The sequence below is a fragment of the Saccostrea echinata genome, unplaced genomic scaffold (genome assembly GCF_033153115.1).
Source record: "Saccostrea echinata isolate AGI-Se365-2 ecotype Australia unplaced genomic scaffold, CSIRO_AGI_Sech_v1 ptg000001l, whole genome shotgun sequence".
In the NCBI taxonomy this organism is placed as follows: domain Eukaryota; kingdom Metazoa; phylum Mollusca; class Bivalvia; order Ostreida; family Ostreidae; genus Saccostrea; species Saccostrea echinata.
In genome coordinates this window covers 1,295,185-1,313,173 of record NW_026889750.1, presented here as the reverse complement: position 1 = coordinate 1,313,173, position 17,989 = coordinate 1,295,185, and the positions used below count along the sequence as shown (strand labels likewise).

Sequence of the window (17,989 nt, the reverse complement as noted above, 5' to 3'; positions counted from 1 at the left end):
AATGCAAATTATTTCATAACCATGGCCACTAGGCTTCAAAATTGATACTACCTCAAGTATTAATTTCAATAGCTCTATGATGATTTATTGGTAGAAAAGGATAAATACCCAGGAGAAAGAAGAAATGTTTATAACTGAACAATGTCTAAAAGAGAAAGGATTATGCAGGGTTTGCAATAATGTACAGTTGAATTTAGGTATCTTGAACACAGATATCTCAAATACCAAGGATACATGCATGTTGAAGTGATTGGGAAGTCCTAACAACGAATTTCTTAAGTATTTTACCCTCCATATCTCAAACCCTTGGATATCTTAAAAGTTTTTTCTCTGTCCGATCAAGTTTGAGATAACAAGGTTAGACTGTATTTTGTAGAAGTAGATTGAAAATATAACTTTTCTTAAAAGTTCGCATGCTGTATGACAAAAGACATTTCAATAAACATGCTTAACTTACTCTGCTGCCACTTGAAAACTGAGGGGGCGGGGCTGGAATTTTAGTTGTTCACTGTTCCTGGCAAGTTTCTCTGCAATGTTGTTTATTTCACTACTTATCTGAAATACAATTGTATTCAGAAACTTTTAGTAGAGAATCACTCAAGAGGGACATTTCATGGTTTCGAGACACATAATAAATATTAATCTTGAATAGCCATTTTTTAGTGGAACATCTTAGACCACTGAACTTAAATGTAATAGACAACACTGAACATACTTCTACATGTAATAGACAACACTGAACATACATGTTCATGTAATAGACACCACTGAACATGCATGTACATGTAATAGACCCCATTGAACATACATGTACATGTGATAGAACCACTGAACACACATGTGATAGATACCACTATAAACATACATGTGATAGACACCACTAAACAAACATGTGATAGACACCACTAAACCTACATGTGATAGAGTCTGGGACACCACTAAACATACATGTGATAGACACCACTAAACCTACATGTGATAGAGTCTGGTACACCACTAAACACACATGTGATAGACAACACTAAACATTATACATGTAATTCAACTATTACTCACTTTTGTGACCTCTCCATGAAATATTTCTTCTGCATTAAACAAAGATTGGAATGTGGAAGCATAGAAATTTACACGACTACAAAACATAAACAAAATACAATAATTAGAAATGGAATTCAAATGTTACAGATCAACTTGAAAAATGAAACCCATGCATGTACTCATTATAACACCAAAACTTATGTGAATTTTAAGCACTGAATCAATAATTTTGGCCTTCAGCATATCAAAACATGAATGGCTGTGCTGACAAATTGAATAACATGTGTTATGAAAATTTGTCTGCATAGCCATCCATGTTATGACATACTTCGTGTCCAATATTTACAATTCTATGTTTATATTTACATTTTAAAATTTTATGATAGATCAGGGCTCAACATTAACATTTATCCAATTGTCCATCATCAGTTCATTTTATGACAGGACAAGTCAATCTTCAGACACATCTTTCCAATCAGACAAATGACTCTTTTACCTTTATGAAATATTGTAAATATGGGATTTCTTTTTAAATCCTACAAAATTCAATGACCAAAAAAGTTTTTATTCTTAGGGGTCAGTCTCATTTCACTGGATACTGTTAACTGAAGAGGGTGATTGCGTCCAGGTTACAGTGCTACTGTCAGTTATTTTAATATGATTCACAAATCTCTATCAATTAAAAGTATCTATAACTACTTCTTTATTTTTGAAAGCTAAGTTCTACAAATTTCTTTATTGTATATCAGTTCAGAGTCGGACAAGTTGACAATGCAATCGCACAAGTAACATTTGTTGGCAACTTGTTCGAGGGATGTAAGTTAATGTTTAGCACTGCATATTGATAAAATACTGTTTCTTAAAATACTAGTATATTATGCCTGTTTAAATGATACACACAGCTACATTGAAAGAGCAGTGGTTACTATTCAATGAGAGTGCGAATTTTGTTTTTCGCTTATGGTGTTGTACTTTCACTAAGTTGAATGTTTGTGACGTCAAAATAAAAACCATATCTTAACCTTTTGACCTCCCCATCAGTATTATGGTGTTTTGAATGTCAAACCTTCCTCACACTTTATAAGGAAAATACTTGTGGAATGTAAATATATCAAAATGATATCATTCTTCTACCTTTCATGGAACATAGGAAGATCACTGTTTAATTCATCATTTATTTGTTGATATATTTTCTTCGCTTCTTCCAACTCCTCATGGGCCTGCAAGTACGAATTACATGTATATACATAAGATAATATACAATAAATCAACAACATTGATTGCCAATGATTGAAATGAGTTTCAAATCATTCCTTTCATACATAGAAAGGAACATTGATAATTTTTGTGCATCTTTCTTAATTCATGAACAAAGAAATAAGGGACTAAAATGGAATACAAAGTTGTAAAATCTTTCTTCCAGTTACTTAAGAAAAACCGATTTCAATCCTGTTCAAAGGTTAAAATCTTGTACTGATCACCAAATTTATAATTCAATGTGCTTAATATGTCCTGGTAAAATCATGAAGTGGTAAATTAAAATAAAAACCAAATCTTAGATAAAAGTGTTTACCATCTCAAGTACTATAGGATAACCCCAAGAATTTTTGCCAAATTTTTGCTTAGATTTTTTAAAAAATAAATTAAAAACTCATACTCTGAATTTGAAAGAACTGATCCTCCTGATAAACTTAAATGTGTGTATGTTAAAGGCAACAAATTAACTTATTGTACCTTTTTGATTTTTGTCTCATCTTTTTTCTTTGCATTTTCCAGCACATCAAGATTGTGTTTTGCATTGTCAAAGTCTGTCAACTTCCTTCCTCTTTTTGAGATTCTTTGCTGCAATAATTTAAAAATGAAATTACTTTTCCTTAATTCCTTAATAATTCTACTTCTAAAAAGAATTATACATAAATAAACAAGCTAAATATATGTACATGTATAATAGATGTAAATTACATATACATGTTTCTAATAGCATGTTAATAACTTGATGTATTTAAATTCTTTCAATAATTTGCTCAGATAATTTATCAAACATTTTTTTTTTCTTTTTTTTTTTTTTTTTAAATTTCTGGGGTATATACACTGAACACTAAACATTTTTTCTCAAAAAAAAATTATCCCAGTCTGAGGACTGCTAAGAATACTTGAGTATATCCATAATGAAAAATGAACACACAATAACTGGAACAATCATATTAATATTTATATAAGTGTACTTATATGTGCAGAATATTTCCTGGAAAGAAGTAGGGCTAAATATATATTTACAGTCAGCAAATCTATGTACTGGTACCTACATTCAGAAAAATAGGAAACAATTTTTACAGAACATGTAGGTACATGTATTTAGGAAGAAACAAAGGTTATTACCAGTAAGTAATTTCTATTGTCTAATCTAAAATTGGAATAACTGCATTTACATGCACACTTATCAGACCTTAATTCCATACTTCATGTATACCTGTAAAAGTTTCCTACCAATCCCCCCATGCCCCCCCCCCTAAAAAAATATACTAAATGGCACATGGAACAAGTTTTCAATTTGAGAGTGCACTACATGTGTAATGTATTATGTAAATTGCTGTGTTCTATACATAAAGATTTGATAGAGAACTGACTCGGAGAGTTGGGAAATGGCTCATGTAGTTGTTCAATGGTTCATTCACACTGTCATGTAAACTCTGGGTGTAGTTGTGCCACATCAATTCCAGAGACTGAAAACAAAACAAAAAAAATACACAGGTTTAATGCAATTATCAAATGTAGAATCGTCAAAATATAAAATAATCTGAAATTTCCACTTCATATTTACAAGCACATCTTTTCAAGCAAAATACACAAATATCATAATGAATCGACTAATCTACTTCAAATACTTATCAAATTGTTTAATTTGAAATTAATAAACTAAATGTATGCCAGATGTTCCAGCCTAAATATAATGTACTATTCAGCACTGCATGAATCCTACTTATACACATTGATTAATATAATTTTAATTTAATTAACAGCAGTATTGACCTACATTGAGCTGGGCTTTTACATTTTCATACTCCTCCCATTCTTCCTCATACGTTTCCTGTAAAACCTGGTACAGATTCTTAGAGGCTGCCTGCATGGCTATGGAAAACAAACAAGTCTATTTATAAACATGGTTGGAAGTATTTTTATTTTCCATAGATATTTGATAAGCTATTTTTTTTTAAATACAATTAAATATTTAAAAATGTCATGAAAAACATTTATTATACCTTAAACATGGGATAGGATTTTTTTTTTTATAGTTAATATTTGGATTTTTCATTAGAATTCTCATGTCTTAATTCTGTAATTCGATTATTGTAAGTGTGGCCAGTTTCTTTGATATAAACAAGACACACCTTTGGCACAATGGATGTATCCTTTAAGCTCCTTATGTAGTTTGGCTGCGACTTCCTATAGGGCAAGATTATAAAGATACAAACAATGAAATTCACAGTTCAAAGATAATGCACTACAGGACAACAAATAAGCTTTTATACATATATGTGTATATTAAATAATATTTAACAAGCATCAGATTTCTAATCCCACTTTGTGTCAAGTTTTACGCAATTCATCATTACTTTGAGTTTATATATAAATAGTAAGGATATGTGTGAATGTAATTTCTTTCCATATGTATTTTGCAAAATATTTAATATCAATATGCTGCTCAATTCATTCTCTGACTTCTCACTTTTCATAGTACAGAAAGGTTGATTAATGTGTGTTAATACTATCAAAGTGTGATACCCACATAAAAAAATATAATTTTAAAAAGATTATTCATGTACTCTAGTCCAGCATCTAATTTAAACATGAGAATGCAAAAAAGACTTTTGATAAGTCAGTCCACTACGTCAATTCAATAACAATTTCCCATCCTCACAACATCAGGGCGGCCGGCAGGGTCCTGAGTCAACACGTTGCTGGCAACGTGTTGACTCAGGACCCCTGACGTTGTGAGGATGACATTTTCCCTGCTGAAGTTCTTTTATATCTTGTATAGATACCATTTAATTTCAGTCTATATGTAATCATGGTAATACCTGTTGTCTCTCCAATTTATGGGCATGTTCATCAATTCTCTCATCAAATGTTTTTTCTGCTTTCCCAAGATTTTGTAAAACCTGCAAAAATTAAAAAATATAAATAAACACAATTTACTGAAGATCGAATTACAATATAAATGTTTGACTTTGAAACATAGATTCTTATGAAATGAAATACATGTACATCCCTTTGATACACATTATAATACTGTCAACATGGATGATTTCCTTAAAATCTAATACATGAAAACCCATTCATATACTGTACAATTGATACATCTACATCGTACATGTAAGGCCAAGCTTAAAAATTTCTTTGTTTGCAGTTGCCAACCTATAATTTTTAGAGTGGGTAGGTAGGTGGGTGGGTTTTTTTTTTTTTTTTTTTTTTTTTTACAAAATCTAAATCTGTGACTGATACCAGTATTTGGTCTGTTGCAATTTAAAATACATACTGAGTTTGCATCATGAACGTTTTCATGCACTGGTTAGGGCTGAAACGATACGCCCCCTCCATGATACGGTACGTTTCGCAATACTTGTGTTACAATTCAATTTTTTCAATACGATACATTTTTAAAAAGAAACAAATCATAAGGTTAAAGAAAACATGTATTCAGATTTCAAAATTAAGGCAAGTAAAAAGTGGTGATACAATAAAGAGCACTACATGTGCTTCTGTAGATTAAAAGAGCACTTCGTTCGTGTCAATACTAGCAGTGGCAGCCTGCTCTGAAACTTTCTCCGTGTCGAAATTTTCTCCCTTTTGTGTGTCAAACTATTAAATGACGTCGAACCTGATCTTTTTCAAGGAGTAACAAAACTCGATAATAAAAAAAAACATACCGAACCGAAAAATCAAGATAGTGAATCGAACAGTGAACCAAGCAGTAATGTTGAACAATATCGATATTTCGGTGAATCGTTTCAGCTCTAGCGCTGGTTTAATTGCCCAATGTACAATTACAGACACACTAAAATCTAACTTAAGTTTAGAACATGTATTTTTCATACATATACATGTAATTCAATGAATGGTCCTCTATCTCCTTTGGTCGATTTCAATCACTAAAATCACATTTTCATGGGTCAAATTTTCGTGGTTTGATGAAAAAAGCTATGGATTCTTGGAATTTGATTTCGTGGATGAAAAAATGTAGTTATGTATACCGGTATGACATTTTACATTTCGTGGTGGACATGCATTTATGGGTCTCTAAATTCAAAACTCATAAACAACAAAAATTAAACCCCCACAAAAAATGAATGATCTTTAAAAAATAAATATTAATTTCAAAACACATTTCAAAGTGTTATTTCTATCATGAGGAAACAGACAATAGAGATAAGGAGATTAATATCCCAACAGGATGTTTCCGAAAAAAAAAAAAAGTGAACTAGCTCGATCTTACCAAACAAATATATAGAAACAGACTATAAACTGCAACACAAAACTTCATTTGTCCCCTATACTCAGTCACAAAAGGCAAAAATAACCCAGGGGCATGGCAGGCTAACTCCTAAATAGACACCTACATGTACATAGCTATTTCATTTGGTTCATGTTTACAAAGAATACATTATGAGGTCCATTCACTGCTTCTGTAAGCACAGCAAAGTAATTTGTACACCTATATGAAGAATTCTTAGTTATAGCAGCAATCTGATATTCTGACATTTTGTAAAACTAGTATATCTTAATTAACCACGTATCAGGGGAAAAAAAGAAAATTATTTGTTTTGTTTATTAGTGATATGTTTATAATTTAATTCCTTTCAATTAGGAATATTTATTTTCATATATGGTGTACGTTAATTTCATATACAATCTGCACATCAATTAATGAAGGAATGAAAACCTGCCCAACATATTATAATCTCTCTTTTAATCGAGAGATAAGATGCATGTCAAATTATGCTGGTCAGCTAACTAGAATGTTTTCTTTTACATCTATAAAATTGGCCTTGACCTTATTTTAAGGTCACTTCGAGATCTTTTTAATTATTAGCGTTTGTCAGAGTAGATTAATGGAGATAGGACACCAGTACACGATCTATTTTCTGTTATTTTTTAACTCCTTTATTCATATCATAATTTCTATACTAAGCCATCTAGAGTTTAAAATAAAAATCCCTTTAAATAGAAACTTCTAAACCAAATTCCACAAAAGGACAGAATAAAACAACAATGTGTACAGCTTCAGTTTGTGTCATCTATATTTTGTATAAAAACAAGAGGTCGGTCAACATTGTTTATGCTTGTGGCTGCTTACAGTGTCAAGGCAGATACACTGCAATAAAAATGGAAGCATTTATGCCACATACATCATCTCTTTGTCATGAAGTGTGGTGTTTTTCAATATAAGTTATAATACTCTTTTTCCAAACTACTGGTATAGACATCAATTCAAAAAAAAAAATCTTCTGAAATCCTGACTTATTACCTAAGTGTTTTTATCCTAAACAAAAAATCAATTCAAAAACTTGTAACTTATTATATATACAGGAAATTGAGACTTGCATTGCTTGCTTCATTTCTATAAAATTATAGGAGTGTCAATAATACATATGAGCGCAACTAAATTTATATGATTGTCAGACATTATTTATTGAGCATACTTGTACATGTATCTGATACAAAAAAGAATATTACCAGTATACAAGTAACGTTAACTTTTCAAAAATGAACATTTTAGCACTATATATATTATACAGAAATAAAGTTAGACTGGAGAGAGATTATTCTCTCACTCACTGTTAAATCACTGATATTCTTTAATAGTTATTTTAAACAGTACATTTCATTAATTGTATAGATAGTATCCTGAGATACATACACTTTACAGTTGAGTGCATGTAATTGTGATATTGATGATGCATATTGTGATATTCATTATTACAACTACTCAGGCCTTTGGTATAAAATAAATATTTTTTGTATCCAGTAATTTCAATTGCTTTAATTGTGCACTGGCCATTAATGACTTAACAAAGTTTGAAGCAAGACATCAATAGAATGATTCAAAGAACATCTTTATTTCTTATTTCATATAAGATAGTCTAATTTTCTTTGTATACATGGGTACATTATACTTGGAATAAAAAAGACCTTTAAGGAGGGAGGAATATAGCAGACAGACAGGTTTGATCGCCGGTGGCCAGATAGCTCAGTTAGTAGATTACCTACTAGTGATTCAGGGGGCCCGGGTTCGAATCCTGGTCTGGTCTGCAGGGATGGGCACGATTACTGAAAAATGTAATCGATTACTTAGAGGAATTTCGTGTAATCGATTATTAATCGATTACACACATTTTTGTCCTGTAATCGATTGTAATCGATTACTTTGGAAGATGTAATCGATTAATAATCGATTACTCCCAAGTTTTTATCCCTTCAAATATCAAAGCAATATTTAAATGGTAACGTTGATGATATCCACTGAAGTTTGAATGTGTTAAGCATTCCTGCAGCTTTTAAGGTTTTATTCTGGCTAACATTCTCACTAAATGCCCAAATGAGGGATTCTGTACCATGAAAAGTGGAGACATGATTCCTATAATAAAATATGTCAAGGAATTAATTATTCCTTTCAACCTTGGATCTGAACCTCCATATTCAGATTTGACTTGTTGCAAAAATTATTTATTATAAAATAATTTTATTGTGAATAACTTCATTAGAAGTATTTGGGCTGCCCATATGTTGACAGTACACATTAAACATTCTTGTGTCTTCTTTAAAAAAATAGGTAAATTAGAACTCTTAGTAACAAACATGTAAATCAAATGTGTCTTTAAGTAATTAAACTAATAGCACAATTTCATTCTGTATTGAAATAAGTGTTTTGAGAGCTATTAATTGTTTTGATAATATTGTTTGTCTTCAATAGAACTATGAATAATAAAAGTTAAACACTAGGTAGTTCACAGTTTACACCTCATTATCTGCAAGTCAGGGATGTCTCAGTCAATTAATTAGCCAAGATAAGCAAACACAGTGACACTTACTCCCTCTCTTACAGACACTTATAACCCCTCACTGATACAAAAGAAACCTTACAATTTTGAATGAAAACATGAGAATGATTTTGCAAATTTTAAAGTTACTAAAACAACAAGTTTGAAGTTGTTTAAACATTTTCAGATATGAATAAGTATTTCCATCTTCTTTTTTTCGAGTACAATGTAGTTTATTTACCAAATCATTTATATTTAATATAGCACTTAAATCTGTTTTTGCTATTTATAATTTTCTATTACAACCACAAAGTTTTTCAATATTTGAAATATGAAAAAGGACATGCAGCAAGAGGACTATGGGTCAAATGTAAAATGCATACCAAAAATCTATATTTTTTATTAATAAATCGTTGAAATACACTTCTGAATTATTTAATACTAGACCAGTAGGTCTATAATGCAAATTTTATTGAGAACATTATTAAACTTATGATAATAAAAGTTAGGTAATCCAAACATTACACTAGGTTGTTTATATTTGATATTTGTGTGTGAATGACAGGAAATAATTCTCCAAAATAACATCCATTTATGCATAAAATAATCGAAAGTAATCGAAAAAGTAATTATAATTACATTGAAAATTTTAGCTGTAATCGATTAAATTACGATTACAAGTAATCGAAAATCTCTTCGATTACAGATTACTGTCGATTACTTGAAAAAAAGTAATCATTACAATCGATTACGATTACTCGATTACGATTACCCCATCCCTGCTGGTCTGTCACAATCTTCTCCTTTCCTGTTACATTTGACACCAAATTTAAAAGCATATATGCATATACTATTTAGTATTACATCTCTAGTGTTTGCCTAAATTATAATAAAGTTTAGATGCTTGGTACTGGATGAGGTGTACTCATACTCTCTGTATTATAGAACTTTATATTTGATGATAATTTAACATTTAATTTTAAGAAAACTTATCTACACCTTATATTACTCAAAGATTTACATTATCGACATTTATTCATCCAATATGCTCCATAAATCTACTGAATTAAACTTCACAGACAGCATATACTAAAAAACACAGGTGAAGAATTGTGAGTGAACTTCGGGGTATATTTAAAATAGGTATCACAAATGAGCCAGTTAGAAGGGTAGATGTAAAAAATTCTTGTTAAATTTGGACAGGTAAATTCTTTAATGTATGCATACCTCAAATTTTATACATATAATTAACCCCCTGAATTCTGTCATTTCAATCTTATGTACTGTGTTGCACGACTGAGCAAGACACTTCAAATTTTAAATGTTAAACATTAAGATGACTGTCCAGACAACTCTAAACTAGCCCTTTTTTATATTCTAAAAATAACAAGGTATTTATGCTTATTTTCACATGATACTAAGCACATTTTGACATTTGATTCAGGAAAAAAAAAATCCCAAAAGATAGCATTAATATTCAAACAAGCAGATTTTGTTTACATGGGTATTTAAAATGGTACGGCAAAAAATCTTGACACGTTGTAAAGTTAATAACCTTAAATCTTAATGAATGGATGGTATGTAGGTCAAAGAATCCTATATGCAGCAATACAATAAAATCCCTTTTTAAATCTATCCAAGTTTACATTCTATATCTTCTAATGTCACAGAGAATGTGAGGGATATTATGTCTTTGTAATATATATAGGAAAGTGGAACAGATTGCATCGAACTTTAATAATGGATGAATGCATGGGTTCAGGGTCAATGAAACAAATATATACATATCTCCCTTATATATAACATTATCTTAAAACAATTCATCTTGATTCTTAGTTGAAGAGACACTGGGCTATATGACACTGTCCAGAGCTGAATAGATGTTCTGGAAATTCATATATGATCTTTATTTTTTCTGATTTTATATGCATCACAGATTCTCTTGTCTGTCTATTTAGTAATACATGTACTCATTACTCTTTCTGAAATTTAACCATTTCAATGTTCAGAATCGTTCTACTTCTTTTGAAATTAACATTTTCAAAATACATTGTTTTTATAGTCCTAGAATTTCAGTTCAAGTATCCTGTTAATGGATTCACTGTAAATTCTATAGTATGGTTTCCAATATTAAACTTGCAATACCAACTCTATCACATTTGTCTGTGTTAGAAATCGATATTTTGATCATCTACAAAGCTTCCTGCTTCTAATATGTCGTGTATTACACTTTCAGTCATGAACTGACCTTTACGTACAAGTTAACGGACAACTAAACAAGTTCTACACATGCATAAGTGGACAAGCACATATGACAGGCAAACTTACTACACATTGACATGCGTCTTCTTTTTTACTACAGTAGTAGAATAGATGACTTTGTTCTGCATACAAATGGAGATGAATTATAAAACATGATGATGACTTATAATCCTTGTTTGCACTGTGTGAATGTGCACAAAGCAATATATGCACACACTGTCTTTTACTGTCACTGAGAGTCATTGTCTCTATAGGAATTAGGAAACACAATTTTTGCATACTTAGTCTAGTGTCAGTACAAGATTAATTACAAATTTGTTTATAGAATTCATGTTAAAGATGAACAATGTCTTTTAACACACAATATGTGTATCACATGTTTTGTTAATTCAGCATCATATATGTATCACGAACCTCATTGCATGACATAAATCTAGAAATAATATGAAACATTTGCATAATTTAATTTAGTGCTGTATTTCCCACAATTTTTTTAATTAATACCAAATTTTTTGTCTGTCAATGTTTACAGGATGTAAATAAGGAGGAAAAAACATTTAGAATTTTTTTTAAGCAATCGTTTGTAAGTGCATATACATATATCACATGCCTTCTCAAGTATTAAAAGCATCTTTTGTTTCTTGCATTAGTTTTGCCCTGAGAGCATGTAAATTTGAGATGATCGAGCAACATTAAATAAGTCAATCTGTTTGTAATCTTAGTGCATGACTCTCAATTCTTAATGCGATGCTCAAATCTTACAATCATGTATTTAAATATTTGAAATCTTTTCAAAATGTACCTGCATTTTAATGTAAGAAAAAAATTAAATTGTATAAAATTCCATGGTGATTAAAAAATTTATCTTGTTAACCAAGACACAAAACTTCTATTCCAAGTCATAACACTGCTGCAGCAATACCTGTAACATCAGTTAGAATGATTTATGGATATTGTCATTGCATGGCTACCATGTTCACCCTAATACACAAAAATCTAGTCATTTTTATCCTTGCAGCTAAGTGCAAACAAGGACAGTTTTTCACATCTATGCAAACACACACTTTTGATGCTTGTTTCTTTAGGCCTTGAGGTTGGGCCTGTACAATATTTACAGCCTGCATGGTGTTCACCCTGATTTCGGACAACACAGTATCTAAATGCTGGCCCTCTTACAAAAAATGCCAAGTAATAAATGTTTATGCTTTATTCATCAATGTCAGATGATATCTGAAAATGATTTTTTTTTTGGTTAGTGTTTTCTAGGGAAGTATACAAGGTACATTAATGAATCAGAGTTGTGTTAAGTGCACATTAATGAATCTTGATGCACCATTCTGTCAGGTTGTAACCAACAAAATATTACTATATGTGTTACTGTTAAAGCTGAGTTTAAAGAACACAACCTTAACACAACCTCATAATAATGCCAGATTCTCAATGTATATTAGTGCACATTAGATGCACATGTAAAATTAGCTGGGTGAGATGTACTTCCTGATCAATCATTTCCAAACAGTATGGAACCATCTTAGAATCAATATGTTGCAGATAACTAATGATTTTTTAAAGATCATTTACACAATACCAATTAAAAACCCACGCTTGAAAAATACGTTTAAGTATGGTAGAACTCGTAAACATTAAATTCTTGAAATACACATATTCCCACGTGAAGTCACCAAGATATAAACACTGCCCACTTTCGAGTATATGGATGTCAAACGCACCTGTTACTCTAATGGACATTTTCTGCAGCTTTCAGCTCAATCAAATAAAGTGGATTTACAAGCACTTGATAATTACAAGCAGTCTTCGTCCGGACACATAAAATCTTACCTTGGTTTTCGTTCTGGACCATTTTTTCAAAGACTTTGTTAGCAGACTACCCTTCGCCTGATCGGCCATGTTTTCAACTTTTAACTATCAATATAGCCAAGAAACAACTTTTTTCATTGGCTGAGCTCAAAGTATAGTCTTTTTCAATAAACAATAGGCCTACTGTACGCGGATCAAATTTCTATATGTATAGAGGCGTGTTATAGGGGAAAGAAGGTTATCGGCTTTAGAAAAGGGTTGCCCCCGCAAACCTTATTTTTTTAATGTTCATCTTATGTAATCGTTTCTTAGTCTTAGAAGCGTTTGACTTGGTAACGGGAAAATGTACCAGAAGAATAGTTTTATCAAAACTTGTTATCCCTTAGTAATCCAAAACGATTTTAGTAAGTATATTCAGAGAATAAAGAAAAATGTAAATATAAGAATAACCTTCTGATATATTTTTTTAAATTTATGATGTACTGACAGACACAAATTATTGGGAGGGAGCTGCATTCCCCTTTTCCCAACATCATCTTTAATTCACCTGTTCACTATGATAATGTTTATTGAAGGCCGACCCCCCCCCCCCCCACACACACACATTCTGTTATAGCATTTTCAAAATTTCCCCTATCGACGTATTTAAAGAAAATTCTTGCTAAACGTTAAACCCCCTCCCACCGAAATGGGATTTTTAAGTTTGGATAATTTTTTTTTTCTCTCTCTCTCTAGTGAAAGATTTTCTTGGTGAGTTGTCAGATATTTCTCTAACCACCCCACCCCTTTCAAAAAACGATACTAAGTACTAATTCAATCGGTGAGTTTTCATTATACTTTATACATAAACGCCGAATTTCAATTTTAAACAGCATATTAAAAAAAGAACGAAGAAAAACTTTTTCATAGAGAAATACATGTATGATGTGACCATTATCTACATGTATATCACGAGATAATTATCTCGAGTCGTAATAACAAAATCTTTTCTCTTTATTATGAGATAATTTTTTCATAATTACGCTCATAATTTTCTCCTTTCTCGCAATTACGAGACTTTTTCTCATATTTACGAGATAATTATCTTGCAATTATGAGATAGTGGGGTGTTATTTTTTCGCATTTCCAATTTTCCTCGTTTCGACACTGCTTTTCCGAAAACAAAACAAAATCTTGCTACAATTTTCGCTACAAATCATACTGCTGTTCCGCGATTATATTTTTTGATTTTCCACGACTTATTTTAACATGTTTATTACCTATTCCGTTAGCCAGGTAAAATTCTTACCACAACCACTCCCTTTGCATCATGCAGTTGTAGTTGTGGCTTTGCATTTTGCGACATGTATACATTACATATTACTTTTCCTTTCCTGCATCGGTAAGAAATATTGCCATTATTTTTAAAGAATTGACTTTTTTATAGGTGTGTCCATCATATATTATACATTGGATACGACGATTTGTTTCACTATGAATAATTTCCATGACTTCAGGCACAGGCACATGGGATATGGACCCCCCCCCCCTTTACATTTTTTTTCTTTAAAAATCGGGGGTCAAGTCACCTTTTTCCTATTTTTGTATTCTAATATGCACTGTATGTTATCAATAATGTAACTCTTTCAGTTACATAATTGATAACTTATAGTGCATATTAGAATACAAAAATAGGGAAAAGGTGAATTCGACCCCAGATTTAAAAAGAAAAAAAATGGAAAGGGGGGGGGGGGCATTACCCCAAGTGCCTGTGCGAAATTCATCAAATCCGTTCGTTCATACTAAGTACTACTTAGTAGAAATGTATGAGGAAATACAGGAAAATACAAGTAAATTTCAGCAACCATTTGATGCCAAACACTACCCGTGGCATTCCATAATCGCGGAAAGGAAATATCAAATAAAGGAGATAACAAAATTTAAAAGTTGAAACCAATCGCGGAAAAAACAGTCGGAAGTAGTTACGGAAAATCAGACAGTGGGCTGAAATAAAATCGTGGAAAAGAATTTTTTTACTTGTACTTATAGGCTTCCTCACATTTGAAACCTATGTTCTAGAGCAAATTTTATGTTAAGTAACTTTAAAATCTTAAGAAAAAAAATGTTCATCGAAATTAGACTTTTGCCTTTTCATTATTACAAATCTTGTGTTAAATATGATCAAACTCGTAATCTATATTCCAAATCTTCTTATATTTGTATTCAAAACTTGTTATTCACATTTCGAAAAATTATGATTCCTTTCCTGGAAAATTTAACCCGTATTATTCTATTATCCCGCTCCCCATGCCCTCATGCTTGTCTGGGATTTGAGACCACCCCCCTTTTACACACACAATTTTTGTTGTTCATTTTTGCCTGCATGTTTTCCTTTCCTTTCTCTGAAAATTTGGAGATGAAACTCCACACACTAAATAGGTAATTTTTCGAACTTCCTGTATGGAATACAAGATGGTGCATGCATGGAATGAAGTCAAAAAAGTCACGTTGGGGTGCGGGTGGGGGTTTAGAGGGGATGTCCTCAATTGCAGGCGCCTATGCATGAATTCAGCAAACAAAAACGGAAATAGGTACATATCTAAGACTGGTTTTAAAATCCATTTTAGGACAGTTTGTGCGAGGAGTGGAGTAGATTGCTTGCGAAGATGACCTGGCTATACTCTATTTCAAGTATTAAATTGAACATGCATAACTTTTGGTGTCCACAACGCTAGGACGTATAAATTCAAAAAACTGTGTTACAAGTAATAGAATATAGAATTTATAGAGAAATAAATTTTTAAACAATTTTTTTCTGAAATCTTTCGGATAAATGTGGAGTAATAATTTAAAAGAGCATAGTGGGAATGAAATATGGAAATAACGAACAGTAATCAAGCTCAAAAGTCCATCGAAACAAAACAAATCCGGAGCAGAAAAACACAGACCTCTAAAATATATCAGAGGTAGGATCAGGTGTCATGGAGGAGTAAGCGTCCCCTGTCGACTGGACACACCCGCCGTGTGCTCATTGTCATGTTCGAGCAAATGGAGAAAAAAACCCATTGACAATTCAGTGTTTAGATAATATAATGGCCTAAAAATTAGTATCAAAAACGTCAGCCAGCATTCGACTTAATGATAGATTGTATTTCCTGACAAGGTCATTGCATCGACCATAGAACTTGCGAAATGATGACTTTAAACGAGACTGTTGATATCCATGTTTCATCAACTTTTTTGTCAATAGCTTACCTCCTTTTAGAAATTGTTCGTAAGTGGAGCATGCTCCTGCGTATCGAATCAACTGGGAGATTTAATGTACATGCATAATGAAACTTGTCTAATATGGGTGTTGTGTATTCAGAAATCTTGCCTAATATGTTGTAAGCCTTCAGTCCCTTTTAGTTAATTCAATTGTTTGAAATGTTGTCTAATCCGGAATGTTGTCTAAACCGGCCAATTTCTTTGGAACCAGTGGTGTCTGGATAAGACAAGTTTACTGTTAACGTTTTACTTGTATAATATTTTTAAAAAGCAAACAAACAAACATAATAACTTAAATTGTTGCTGTTGTTTATTAATTTTCAATCTAAAGATGAAAATGATTACAGGATCAACTTTAAAATGAAAATTAATCAACGAAACTACTACAAGATATAGGACATGACACCCCAAATGACACCAACGGTGCAATATTGAAGTTGAAAGTAGAGAACACAAAGCATTTAAAATTTTGCATCGAATAACATACATGTATATATGCTTTAAAAGCTTTTTAATTCTATAAGTTTTTTTTTAATACAAAACAAGACTACACAGTCCAAAATCTCATGAATTATCAAATATTCTGTAAAACTTAGAAATGTCAGACAATTTTAGCAATTAATTGATTTAATTGAAGTTAAGGATTCTGAAATATACATAAAATTTTGCCTCCAGTCGAGCTATTAAACCCAAATATCACTCAACGATGAGAATAAATGTAATAAAACATCTTCATTCAAAACTCTGACATTTCAAAAGCTGGTTTTTGCTCCAAAATCAGACCATAAACTGCCATTCTTATGAAAAATTTTCATCAAAATACCATTGATTCATTTTAATTCGATGCGATATTTTCTTTTTATTTTCAACACATATATATTATGTATTATGTGGAAAACCACAGGGGATCCTAAAGTCATGATAAAAATAATCATGACCATCTCAATATCCAGTATGGGTCATTTCATGTTAATTTTTACAAAACCATGTCCAGGTCAAAGTTCACAATCATTGTCTTCGGCAGATTGTCAATCCTGACCTGGCCTGGATTGCATAACTTGGAATGATTGAACAATTAAAATATATATGTAAGTATCAAATTACCAAATCTCACAAATTTGAAAACATAATCAAACACTTTCTAGCTGTAAAAAGAGGTACAAAGTAATCTAATAATCTGACATGCGTGTCTATACGTTCCTTTTCACAATGCGTGTCGCTTAAAGCGTAAAATTATCACCATCAGATCCAATATTTATTATTAAACCAATAAAATACGCAGTTTGCAGGAGATCTTGACGTCTATTACAGGAAATGTTATTACAAACGTTCTAATTTATTTCATATATTCTTAAAACATAAGGTCGTTTTTAATGGAACAATGAAGAATTTCTTGATAATAAAAACTGTTCCTCTAGACTCTACATTATAAAAATAAAAAGTCATGAAATCAGGCTGTCTGAAATTAATTCTTCGTTTAACGTCACCTAGGAACTGAAAACCTAGTAAGGAGAGAGAAAAAATTAAACAAACAAAAATTTCAAGCAAATGAATCAAAATACTAGTACTGTAAATATTTGTTTGAT

General features: G+C 31.4%; 2 protein-coding genes across 2 annotated transcripts in view; one reads left to right on the top strand and one right to left on the bottom strand.

Annotated features, from left to right (window-relative positions):
- LOC133182708 (myc box-dependent-interacting protein 1-like) overlaps window positions 1-13,257 on the bottom strand; it is a 32,821-nt gene extending 19,564 nt beyond the window's left edge. The window contains exons 1-9 of the mRNA XM_061317561.1: window positions 13,179-13,257; window positions 5,118-5,198; window positions 4,428-4,482; window positions 4,073-4,167; window positions 3,666-3,761; window positions 2,773-2,880; window positions 2,173-2,258; window positions 1,057-1,132; window positions 458-555 (exon numbers count right to left, since the gene is read on the bottom strand). Of these exons, the coding sequence (XP_061173545.1) occupies window positions 458-555; window positions 1,057-1,132; window positions 2,173-2,258; window positions 2,773-2,880; window positions 3,666-3,761; window positions 4,073-4,167; window positions 4,428-4,482; window positions 5,118-5,198; window positions 13,179-13,247 (764 nt within the window). The 5' untranslated portion in view covers window positions 13,248-13,257. The remainder of the gene's footprint in view (window positions 1-457; window positions 556-1,056; window positions 1,133-2,172; window positions 2,259-2,772; window positions 2,881-3,665; window positions 3,762-4,072; window positions 4,168-4,427; window positions 4,483-5,117; window positions 5,199-13,178) is intronic.
- LOC133182719 (MAM and LDL-receptor class A domain-containing protein 2-like) overlaps window positions 1-17,989 on the top strand; it is a 232,327-nt gene that overhangs the window by 178,578 nt on the left and 35,760 nt on the right. The gene's annotated exons all lie outside the window — the stretch shown is intronic.